Here is a 12,216-nt window from a genome sequence, read left to right on the forward strand (position 1 = left end):
AGATGAATAGTTTAAAAGATGTTATAGGTGTGCCTTTGCAGCAACTTAGGGATATAGTTTGTGACATATTGTCTGGGAGAGTGTCATCAGAAATTGGAACTGATTCATTGACACTTGGCCAACCAAATTGATGTAATTGGTTTTATTTCTTAACTTAACCAGCATGAATCATACTTTTGGATGTAAGGCATGAAAGTAAATTAGAAAAATTTGATCTCCCAAAAACAATCCTGGGAAATTCAGCAGTCTCCTCTATCTCAACATCATTCTGTTGAAAGGGATGAGCTGCTTCCTATAACATTACGCCTGAATTTCTCATCCATTTCCAAGCTTGATCTGAAAATGATTGCATAATGCTGAAGCAGGAGCTTTTCTTATTCGATTTTGTCAAATTTCTTTCGAGATTTAAATCATAAATCCAGAGATGAGTCAAGGGATTCATCATTATCTGACCCGATATACTAGATTGCTAAGTGTATACCTTATTGTACTTTTGGTTATAAGTTCAGTTATGTTTAGTTTAGTTTATTGTCATGTGTACCGAGGTACAGTGCAAAGCTTTTGTTGCATGCTAACCAGCCAACACAAAGACAATACACAGTGTACAAATACATGATAAAGGGAATAACATGAATCTGCTGTTGGAGTAGAGATTTAAAAGTGGAGCGATTGTAATGTGTGATTGCAGATCCACTTCATGACGAGCACACAAAGAGTTGCCTGGGTTGGGTGCCATTTTGAGTTACCCATTACATATAAGACCGGTAGTTGTGCATTAATATATGTCTGACACCCCCTTTTCTTAAAATAAATTGCATAGTATATTAACTTGTTACCAAGCCATTATCACAACCCAATGTTGAACTCATTCACAATGGGGACAGCATTTTACAATAATAAACATAATCTATCCTTAGAGACAGGTGTCAAACAACTATAAATCTATTTATATTTTATGTGAAAGATCATCAATAATTATGAATAGCATACCACTCGTTTCTTCTTTTGTTAAATACAAAACCGTTTGAAATATATAAACTATGTCACCATACCTGTGCATAATCTTACCCCCCTCATTTATGCATGACATTCCAGATAAGAATTACTGGCGAGTCAGGTTAGAACTCAAATGTTGGTGGTGTGGGGGCAGAATTGGAGGAGGAGAAAGAAAATAGATGATATCATCTTTGCTCTTCTGTCAGCCTTTGCAAGGTATTTACCGCAGCATTCTGTCAATGGATAGCCAATAAATTGTTCAGTATTCTGCTGATAATACTTTATCCAAGATCCAAGTACTTAAGTTGTGGAAGGAAATGGATGGTACATCATTACAGTAAATTGCATGGCATAGCTTCCAAGATCAATCATAATTTTAGTTTTAGCTGTTTGCTCAATAGAAATATTTTTGGAACTGCATAACTTGTAATTATTTTCGCATTGAAATCTTTGATTAAAGGCATCTTTATGGCAGGCCATTAAAATAAGCTGAAATTGTCTGATTAATATATGCGTGTATATATTTAGCAATTTGCTGAACCGACCTTGAGATTTACGAATATTACCCCTTCCAACCGAACAGACTGAGATCAAGAACAACATGACGAACCCTCAGCGGAAAGTCCTGGCTGCAATGATTGGTTAAGCAATTCGGGTTTCAATATGATTGGCAACTTGATCCGTTTTCTAACTGGACAAACCTGGTATTCATCAAACACTTCTTCGCCCTGTTTTGCTGTCACGGGCGATCCGGAACGGGGTTAGCAGTTATTAGACTTTCAGTTCGCCGTATTTGCGTGGAATCGCCATTATGCATTTAATGCGAATATCATGGCAAGCAAGCTGAGCCAGTTACTGCATGGTAAAAAGCTGCTAATATCTTCGATTTTTAGAGTGGTGGGTGGGATTGGGCAGTCGATGGGCCTGGGCAGCTACTTCAATGAGCGAGGGCTCAGCGCCGCTTCAGCGCTTTGTTTACCTTAGTCTTGCCGGCTTGTAGACACCATCGGCCGGTAGCGATCTCGTCGCCGACTCCTGTCAAAACTACTGTCCACCTCTCTCCCTCTTTTCCCCTGGGTTTATAATATTTTCATAAAGATGGCGGAGGCTGCAAACTAATGACTGTCAGAAACATCGCTTCAATTTGTAATATGGTGAGTAGACGACCGTGGATGCTTTTGGGCTACACTGACTGGTTACACAAGCCTATTGAGTTGATTATAATGCGGATAGCTGCCCACCTATTCCAGGCAAAATCTAGTTTAAATGAACCGATTTGAGTACCTAAGCTGATTTGAAGTTCTGTGCCATTTTAAATTCACTTTGCAAAATATAAAAACTCAATTTGAGATAAAAATCGACATCTGCATAAATAGTTCGAAACCGATGTTTCGACTTGTTATTGCTATGTATTAACAAGCTCACATTAATCGAATTGCAATTGAATCAAAGTGAAACTTCTTTGAACACCACAGAAAAAATGATCTCTAAACATTGAAAACACACGCAGTTTTGAACCTGTGGAATTGTAATTTAACTGCAATGGTACATTGTGTTTGCAAAAATATAACTTTGAAAATACTTTATATATGTTGACTAATTATTGTGTTTGTATCAAATATATACTTTTTAAAAATAGTTGGAATTTAATAAATCATAACGAGATATGCAGGTGTATTGGATAAAAAATAAGTTTGGGACCCTTGAAACAAACTTGCGTTACCGTTAACTATTAAAGTATAGTATTCATTGAACTGATTTTAAATGAAAGTTAGAGGGCGGGGAATGACCCATCTCAAATTACCACAAAAACTCATAACAGCCGCAGCAGACACAGAGTAAACGTTCTTTTAAGTAAAACAAAAATCCAGGAATCATTGAACAAACAATTGGACACTACAGTGGGGAACTTGACGCTCTTTCTACGTGGACGAATAAAGAAAAGAGTGGGTAACTTCACTGTTGATATAGGCCCTCTCGTAGGCAAGGCAGAAAGAAGCATTTAATTCATGTCATTGGGGCATTATGGAGGGAAATGGGCGGAATTCTCGTTTCCTCCTTCAATTGCAAAGCAGGAGGATGAATATCCTTTACTTCAAAACAATACGTAAGATTATTCATATATTTTCCTTTATCTGAATGAACTTCGTGGACTAGTTAGGATGTTAGCAGCATTATTTGTTGGAATATTAAACTTTCCAACATAGATTGATATTAGCAGTTTGTGACTGACACTACTGCCCTGCACTTAATGGCTGATTTCATATTTTGGGGCAGGAAAGGGAACAGAACAATACCTGTATTATAGACAAGATATGTTTATAGTACTGATCCCTGCTTCAAAGCATTTATAAGGCTAGTGTTTTTCTTTTTAGCATGTTGTTATGGTTAGAATTTGATTGCATCTTGGGATTTAGACCAAAAAATGACACGTACAGTTATGATGCATAGTGATTTACTTAACTAGGTATCCTAGGGTTTATAGTTTTCCATTCAGAAAACAAAACTAACTCAAATATTTTTTTTTTTAGATTACTCTTTGTTCTGTGCAAAGAAAAATATGAAATTGTCATTAATCTAATGAAAAAGTGATGATTAAGGTTTTAATTGGCTTCAATAGATGTGAAATTAATACTTTTAAAATAAACCAGTAGAATTCTTTAAATTAATTACTTTAACTGTATCTATGATAACATTGTTTACTTTTATAAGAAGGTTTAATAATATAAAGGCGGTGCATTTGAGATCACAAGCTTGACTGAAGTTTACTTAAAGGGTGTAAAATTAATCTGTACAAATGATGGACTGAATGGCTTTCTTCATTTGCAACCCACAAACACGACAATGCTACATAACAGAAGACAACTACAGCTGATAAATGTAGTGGTCATGCTTTATAAGCCAGGAGAAAGCTCAAAGGGGACTACATAATATTTTTAATTTTTGTGCAATTATCTTAAATTTCCAAACCCTACAACAGTTCTTGTGATTTATTGAAAATTGTGGCTTGATCTTTTTAGCAAGAATAGGAGATGTGGAATTATTTTTGATATTTTAAGCTTTCAGTCAAATAATATGTAAGCAAAGAATGAATACTTGTGAAGGAATGTTGCAAATTATTGGCCCTATATTATGAAGAAAATGTTCCTGTTGTGAACAATATATAAGATAAAGGACAAGAGTATTCCATCATCAGCAATCAGTAACAAAGTATCCAATGTATTTTGATTGTTGAGGTGAAATCACAGTGCCCTCCATAATGTTTGGGACAAAGACATATCATTTATTTATTTGCCTCTGTACTCCACAATTTGAGATTTGTCATTTTAAAAAATCACATGGGGTTAAAGTGCATATTGTCAGATTTTAATAAAGGCCATTTTTACACATTTTGGTTTCACCATGTAGAAATTACAGCAGTGATTATACATAGTCCTCCTATTTCAGGGCACCATAACGTTTGGGACACAGCAATGTCATGTAAATGAAAGTAGTCATGTTTAGAATTTTGTTGCATATCCTTTGCATGCAATGACAGACTGCTTGAAGTCTGCGATTCATGGACATCACCAGTTGCTGGGTGTCTTCTATGGAGATGCTCTGCCAGGCCTGTATTGCAGCCATCTTTAGCTTCAGTTTTCTGTTCAGCATGTAAAAGGGATGCTCAATTGGGTTCAGATCAGGTGATTGACTTGGCCACTCAAGAATTGACCATTTTTTAGCTTTGAAAAACTCCTTTATTGTTTTAACAGTATGTTTGGGATCATTGTCTTGCTGTAGAATGAACCACCGGCCAATGAATTTTGAGGCATTTGTCTGAACTTGAGCAGATAGGATGTGTCTATACACTTCAGAATTCATTATGCTACTACCATCAGCAGTTGTATCATCAATGACGATAAGTGAGCTAGTACCTTCAGCAGCCATACATGCCCAGGCCATGGTACCCCCACCACCGTGTTTCACAGATGAGGTGGTATGCTTTGGATCTTGGGCAGTTCCTTCTCTCCTCCATACTTTGCTCTTGCCATCACTCTGAGACAAGTTAATCTTCGTCTCATCTGTCCACGAGACCTTTTTCCAGAACTGTGGTTACTATTTTAAGTACTTCTTGGCAAACTGAAACCTGGCCATCCTATTTTTGCGGCTAACCAGTTGTTTGCATCTTGCAATGTAGCCTCTGTATTTCTGTTCATGAAGTCTTCTGTGGACAGTGGTCATTGACAAATCCACACCTGACTCCTGAAGAGTGTTTCTGATCTGTCGGACAGGTGTTTGGGGATTTATCTTTATTATAGAGAGAATTCTTCTGTCATCAGCTGTGGAGGTCTTCCTTGGCCTGCCAGTCCCTTCGCGTTTAGTAAGCTCACCAGTGCTCCCTTTCTTCTTAATAATCTTCCAAACAGTTGATTTTGGTAAGCCTAAGGTTTGGCTGATGTCTCTAACAGTTTTATTCTTGTTTCTCAGTCTCGTAATGGGTTCTTTGACTTTCATTGGCACAATTTTGGCCCTCATGTTGATAAACAGCAATAAAAGTTTCCAAAGATGATGGGCGGCACGGTAGCGCAGCGGTAGAGTTGCTGCTTTACAGCGAATGCAGCGCCGGAGACTCAGGTTCGATCCTGACTACGAGTGCTGCACTGTAAGGAGTTTGTACGTTCTCCCCGTGACCTGCGTGGGTTTTCTCCGAGATCTTCGGTTTCCTCCCACACTCCAAAGACGTACAGGTATGTAGGTTAATTGGCTGGGTAAATGTAAAAAAAAATGTCCCTAGTGGGTGTAGGATAGTGTTAATGTACGGGGATCACTGGGCGGCACGGACTTGGTGGGCCGAAAAGGCCTGTTTCCGGCTGTATATATATGATATGATATGATGATATGATGAAAGACTGGAGGAAAGACTATGTGCTGAGAGCTCTCTTATACCTGCATTAAGGAGGCATTTAAACACACCTGAGCAATTAAAAAACACCTGTGAAGCCATGTGTACCAAACATTATGGTGCCTTGAAATGGGGGGACGATGTGTAAACACAGCTGTAATTTCTACATGGTGAAACCAAAATGTATAAAAATGGCCTTTAATAAAATCTGACAATGTGCACTTTAACCACCTGTGATTTTTTTCTATTATACATCTCAAATTATGTACAGAGGCAAATAAATAAATGAGGGGTCTGAACCAGGAGGGCACTGTAGATGTTTTTAAAATTTGGTCTGGCTAAGTTAATAATTACTTTAAACCGTAGTATTTTGGCTGGCAAAAAAATCCTATTTTACACTGAGACCCAGTCTCTTAGTTAATTTATCAAATGTATATAATAATTAACATTAAATACATTTCTGTGATTTATTGGGCCTTTTTAATTATTTGAACTTACAAAGTAGCTATTGCAAATACCTCATTATGATCTTCAGTTAAGCGTAGTTGAAAGAATATGCTGAACATTTAAACATTATGATAGTGCTCCCTTGAATTGAAATGGGTTTGTGTTGCAAAGTAATATGCCCTATGTTATATTTAGAATTGTATGGAATTGGTTACTTTTTTCCATGTGAGCAAGACAAGTTCTTTGACTCTATTAAAATTATTGGGATTTCTTTAAAGATCATTTTCTTCCCACTACTTGTGAAACTTTCACTCTGTCACATATTTTTGTTGCTAAGATATCTTCTCCTCAATCTCGTGAATATTATTACAATGCTTTGCGAAATCTATCACCCAAGAGATATTTTGACATGTTTATAGTTTTTGTACAATTATTGTGAAGAACTAAAACCATTCATATTAAGATTTATAATTGTGAGAATCTAAAGGAGGCTGCCTTCTACACGAACATTGCTGGATTTCCAGAGACAGTGCAGCTTCTGATTGTATTCATAATTACTCAGTTTTTGAGAGAGCAGACCTTTGAGTCACACCAGACACAGAACTTGAGCAGATCGGTCATAAAATTATCTGACCCTCCTCAATTCAAAATACTGAAATGCGCTTTATTTATTTTGGTGGAAGGTAACAGAGTATTTCATTTTTGTTAAGTGCTGGCGGTGCCTCCAGTAAAAGGCTTGAGGTTCTCCATTTTGTTCAATTATTGTTTCTTTTTACAGTATCTGCTTTGTGTGACTGGGATTACAAAATGTTTGAACTCTCTCCACCAGCAGTTGTATAAAGGCTTGAATAAGTGAATATCAGAATAAGAAGCCCAAGCTCTATGTTAAAACCAAAGCAGTCATTTGCATTAAAAAAAAATCCAAGTTAGTTTTGTCTGCTGCTCTTCAGAAAAGAAATAAATATCCTTTATTGTAATTGAGATACTACAGTTTTATATCACTGAAACAAAAAATTGTAATATGGATTACTTGCAAATGGCCACATTTTCGAATCAGGGGTCAGGGCAAAATATTTCTTGTTTACTTTTTAAAGGATGATATGGGAAATAGATTGATAGAAAAATATTTTGTGGATTCATGATTAATAGGAAGGCAGTGGACTGATAAATGTGAAGATTAAATATGATATGAAACTTAACTGTTTTCAGAGAGGAAGTAGATATGCATAAAAGGTTGGAAGAGGCCCTTGGAATAGAACCACTGGTTTAGACTAGTTTGTTTGCATGGCGTGATGCTGTATTTTATATTCCATATGCTTCCTCACCTTTTTTATTTGTTGTTAATATTGAACCATAGTTCTATTTCAGATTTGGGGTAAATATGTAGCAACCACATTATGAATCTAACTTCATACCCCATTTAATTTTTCAAGGCAGATTTGAATATTGCACATGCACTGACATGGTTAAAAAAAAGTCTATATAAGAGATGGTGGTGCTGATTTTGACCTTCATCTGAAATGGTCATTGAAATATATGTAACAATATTTTCCCAAGAAGTGAAGATCTGTGTGTACTTGTGAATGTAACAAGTCCTGCTCAGTGTAGTGTTCAATTGGGTAAAAATGTTGGTAGATTTTGTTCGTTTATTTCAGCTGATGTAATTTTCCTGTTAACTCGAAAGCTGTTTGACAATTTTTAGAATTTCATAGATCGCAAACATTTTCCAGTGGCTTTTCAAACAGTATTCTTGTGATGATTGTTATGTTTGGATACTTACTGCTGATTTATAAGGTCGCTTGAAATTGTCTTCTAGCTGAGTTGAACTGTCCCTATAAGCAGCGAATGAATTTGGGACTTGTCTGGTCTTTATGAATCTTCAACAGCTCAACTATTGAATCAAATACACAATTTGCATGCATTAATGTAGCATTATTTGCCAGTTATAATATATTTTATCTTCCTGGTGAAACATCTGATCAATATCTTGTTCAAATTCTACCTAATTTGTTGTGATAAAGTCATTATGGTCAATCGCTTGCCCATTCATTTGGTAGTTAATGGCCAAAGCCATGTTTCGATACAATGTTTATTTTCATCTCTAAAGTACTGTCAAGAAAGATCATTTACAGACAATAGATATACCAAGAAAAATTCAGCAAAGTCAGTTTTGTTTTGTCCCTCACTGGCTACAATTTGTATATATTAGGGGATAGTAAAATGTTCTTTTGTCTTTGGCCACTGACAACTCATCTATCAGAATTTTCACTATTTTTGAAACCGAGAAAAAACCTTAAGTAAAACTTCAAACATACACAATTGTAGCTTCTCTTCGGATTTCTGGATTGCGTAAATAATTGCATAAAATGTACAGCAAAGAAATTACCCCATTTTGCCCCAACTGGCCTCTTTTAATGTTTAAGCTCCAAATGAGTATAAGCATTCCATATCGTTTAGTTCAAAGATATAGCGTGGAAATAGGCCCTCCAGCCCACCGGGTCCGCGCTGACCAGCAATCCCCACATATCCCCACATGTCTCCGCTATGAAACCTGCAACCTGCCCCCTTGATCCTGCCCCCACTGCCCTTCTGAAGGATGTCATTGCAATAGCCGGTCCCAGCATCCTCTCTATTATCAACAGTTCTCTGGCCACTGGCACTGTTCCAACCTGTTTCAAGCACGCGGTGGTCCAGCCCCTACTGAAAAAACCTAACCTAGACCCCACCTTGCCTAGCAACTACAGACCCATTTCCAAACTGCCATTCCTGTCAAAAGTCCTTGAAAAGGCAATTCTAAACCAATTAGTGCCCTACCTACACCAAAACACCATCCTGGAAAGTTTCCAGTCAGGTTTCAGAGCCCACCACAGCACAGAGTCTGCCTTGTTGAAGGTACACAACGACCTGCTTCTCGCCATCGACACCGGCGACTGTGCAATCCTGCTCCTTCTCGACCTCAGCGCAGTGTTCGATACAGTGGACCACACCATCCTTATTGACCGTCTCCGGTACGCGGTTGGCATTGATGGCACTGCCCTGAGCTGGTTTGCTTCGTACCTCAAAGATAGGAGTTTCGCCATCAACATAGGCAGTTATTCCTCTGCTCCAGCTAGCCTCTCCTGCGGAGTTCCACAAGGCTCCATCCTAGGCCCCATTCTCTTCTCTCTTTACATGCTCCCCCTTGGCCAAATCATTCAAAGGCACGGCATTTCTTTCCACTGCTATGCCGATGACACTCAGCTTTACCTCCCCCTGAAACCCAACAACCAGTCAAATTTAAACAGCCTCTTACACTGCCTTGAGGACATAAAATGTTGGATGGCACAGAACTTCCTCCAATTAAATGAGAGCAAGTCTGAGGTCATCCTATTCGGCCCCCCCGACTCCATCAAATCAATAACAGGCAGTCTTGGAAGCCTATCCTGCCTAGTCAAACCGTATGTCAAAAACCTCGGCGTGATATTTGACTCTGCATTAAAATTTGACAAGCAAGTCAACGCTGTGGTAAAAGCCAGCTTCTTCCAACTTCGTACCATAGCTAAAATCAAACCTTTCCTCCAATTCGACGACATAGAAAAAATCATTCATGCTTTCATTTCCTCCCGCCTAGACTACTGCAACTCCCTATACACTGGGATCAGCCAATCTTCCCTGTCCCGCCTGCAACTGGACCAAAACGCCGCAGCGAGACTCCTGACGGGTACCCGTAAAAGGGACCACATCACCCCGATTCTGGCCTCTCTCCACTGGCTCCCTGTACGGTACAGAATCAACTTCAAGCTCCTCCTATTCACGTATAAAGCCCTAAATGGACATTCCCCCCCCTACATCAAAAATCTTCTAACCCACCTCTCTAACTCCAGGTCCCTCAGGTCGGCCGACTTGGGGCTACTCACTATCCCGCGGTCTAGGCTTAAGCTCGGGTGACCGTGCTTTTGCGGTTGCAGCTCCTAGACTGTGGAACAGCATCCCTCTCCCCATCAGAACTGCCCCCTCCATCGACTCCTTTAAGTCCAGGCTCAAAACCTATTTCTACTCCCTAGCGTTTGAGGCTCATTGAGGAGGCGCTGTAAACTGTTCTGTATGTGCTGTTAGGTTTGCGTGCTACTGTATGTTTCTTTTTTTCCTTAGTACCTAATCAGATGTACAGCACTTTGGTCAACGTGGGTTGTTTTTAAATGTGCTATACAAATAAAATTGATTGATCAACACAATCCTACATACTAAGGACAATTTTTTTACATTTACCAAGCCAATGTACCTACATACCTGTACGCCTTTGGAGTGTGGGAGGAAACCAAAGATCTCTGAGAAAACTCACGCAGATCACAGGAAGAACATACAAACTCCGTACAGACAGCACCTGTAGTCGGGATCGAACCTGGGTCTCCGGCTCTGCAAGTGCTGTAAGGCAGCAACTCTACCGCTGCGCCACCGAGCTGCCACATATCCCATTGGTCCTTTTTCCCTCATGAGTTTAGATGGCTGCCTCTTAAATGTGCAAATGCTCTTCATGTCACTTACTTCAAATGGTAGGAGATTCCACTTCCTTTATTTTTGTTTAGTTTAGTGTCACGTGTACCAAGGTACAGTGAAAAGCTTTTGTTGCATCCTCTCCAGTCAGCAGAAAGATAATTCATGATTAGAATCGAGCCATTTACAGTGTATACATGTTAAGGGAATAACGTTTCGTCCAAGGCAAAGCCAGCAAAGTCCGATCAAGGATAGTCCGAGGGTCACCAATGAGGTAGATAGTAGTTCAGGACTACTGTCTGGTTGTGGTAGGATGATTCAGTTGCCTGATAACAGTTGGGAAGAAACTGCCCCTGAATCTGGAGGTGTGTGTTTTCACACTTCTATACCTTTTGCCTGATGGGAGAGGGGAGAAGAGGGAGTGGCCTGAATTATGCTGCTGGCCTTGCCGAGGCAGCGTGAGTTATAAATGGAGTCAATGGAAGGGAGGTTGGTTTGTGTAATGGTGTGGGCTGCGTCCACAATTCACTGCAATTTCTTACGGTCTTGGGTAGAGCTGTTTCCAAACAAAGCTGTGATGCATCTTGATAAAATGGTGCATCTGTAGAAGTTGGTGAGAGCTTTAGAGGACATATCAAACTTCCTTAGCCTTCTAAGGAAGTAGAGGCGTAGGTGTGCTTTCTTTGTCGTTGCTTCAGTATGGGTGGCCCAGGAGAAGCTGTTGGTGATATTGACTCCTAGGAATTTGAAGTTTTCAACCATCTCTACTTTTGTGACGTCAATGCAAACTGGGGTATGTGTACCGTTTCACTTCCTGAAGTCGATCACTATCTCCTTTGTCCTGCTGACATTGAGAGAAAGGTTGTTGACTCGACACCAGGATATGAGATTCTTCAGTAGTCTTCAAGTTATGAAGTTTCTTCTCAATTCTCTATTGGATATATTTGTGAAATATTTTTTATTTATCGTACCAACTTTGTTCTCTACACTGCTGTCAATGTGTAAGGACAATTATTTCTTCAAGACTGATCCAGATTTAAAATTAGAATTAAAGTGTCCTTTCCTTATTTTTATTAATTCCTGGAGACTTATTTAGCCAGAATTTAATAAAGACATAATTCAGCACTAGTGTGTGTCTGTGTGAAATTTGAATTCAAATTTTTACAAGAAAGTAGTTTATACATTTATTTGACTAGCATAACTTTGCAGGCCTGAAGTGTTAGCATGGAATGAATTTCCTTAGAACAGGAATTTTAAGCAAGAAATTCTGATGGTCGCTAGGAAGATAAAATATAATTTCTAAAAAGTAGCAAAGAGAAAAGAACAAGCTTATGTACAACATTTATTAAAACACTTTTGGTTTAAGAAAAGGCAATAATTTTAAGATTTTGTATGTATTCCTAATATTCAAATACAAT

General features: G+C 38.7%; 1 protein-coding gene across 4 annotated transcripts in view; it reads left to right on the forward strand.

Annotated features, from left to right (window-relative positions):
* Positions 1 to 1,722: 1,722 nt before the first annotated feature.
* usp46 (ubiquitin specific peptidase 46) overlaps positions 1,723 to 12,216 on the forward strand; it is a 51,967-nt gene continuing 41,473 nt past the window's right edge. For 3 of the 4 annotated variants that reach the window (XM_078398639.1, XM_078398660.1, XM_078398653.1), the window contains exon 1: positions 1,917 to 2,150. In XM_078398639.1, coding sequence (XP_078254765.1) covers positions 2,115 to 2,150 — 36 coding nt within the window. In that variant the 5' untranslated portion in view covers positions 1,917 to 2,114. Of the gene's footprint in view, positions 1,859 to 1,916; positions 2,151 to 12,216 lie in introns of those variants that run through there. The other variant, XM_078398646.1, reaches the window with a different exon arrangement.

Source organism: Rhinoraja longicauda, chromosome 1 (genome assembly GCF_053455715.1).
Source record: "Rhinoraja longicauda isolate Sanriku21f chromosome 1, sRhiLon1.1, whole genome shotgun sequence".
NCBI classification, from domain to species: Eukaryota; Metazoa; Chordata; class Chondrichthyes; order Rajiformes; family Arhynchobatidae; genus Rhinoraja; species Rhinoraja longicauda.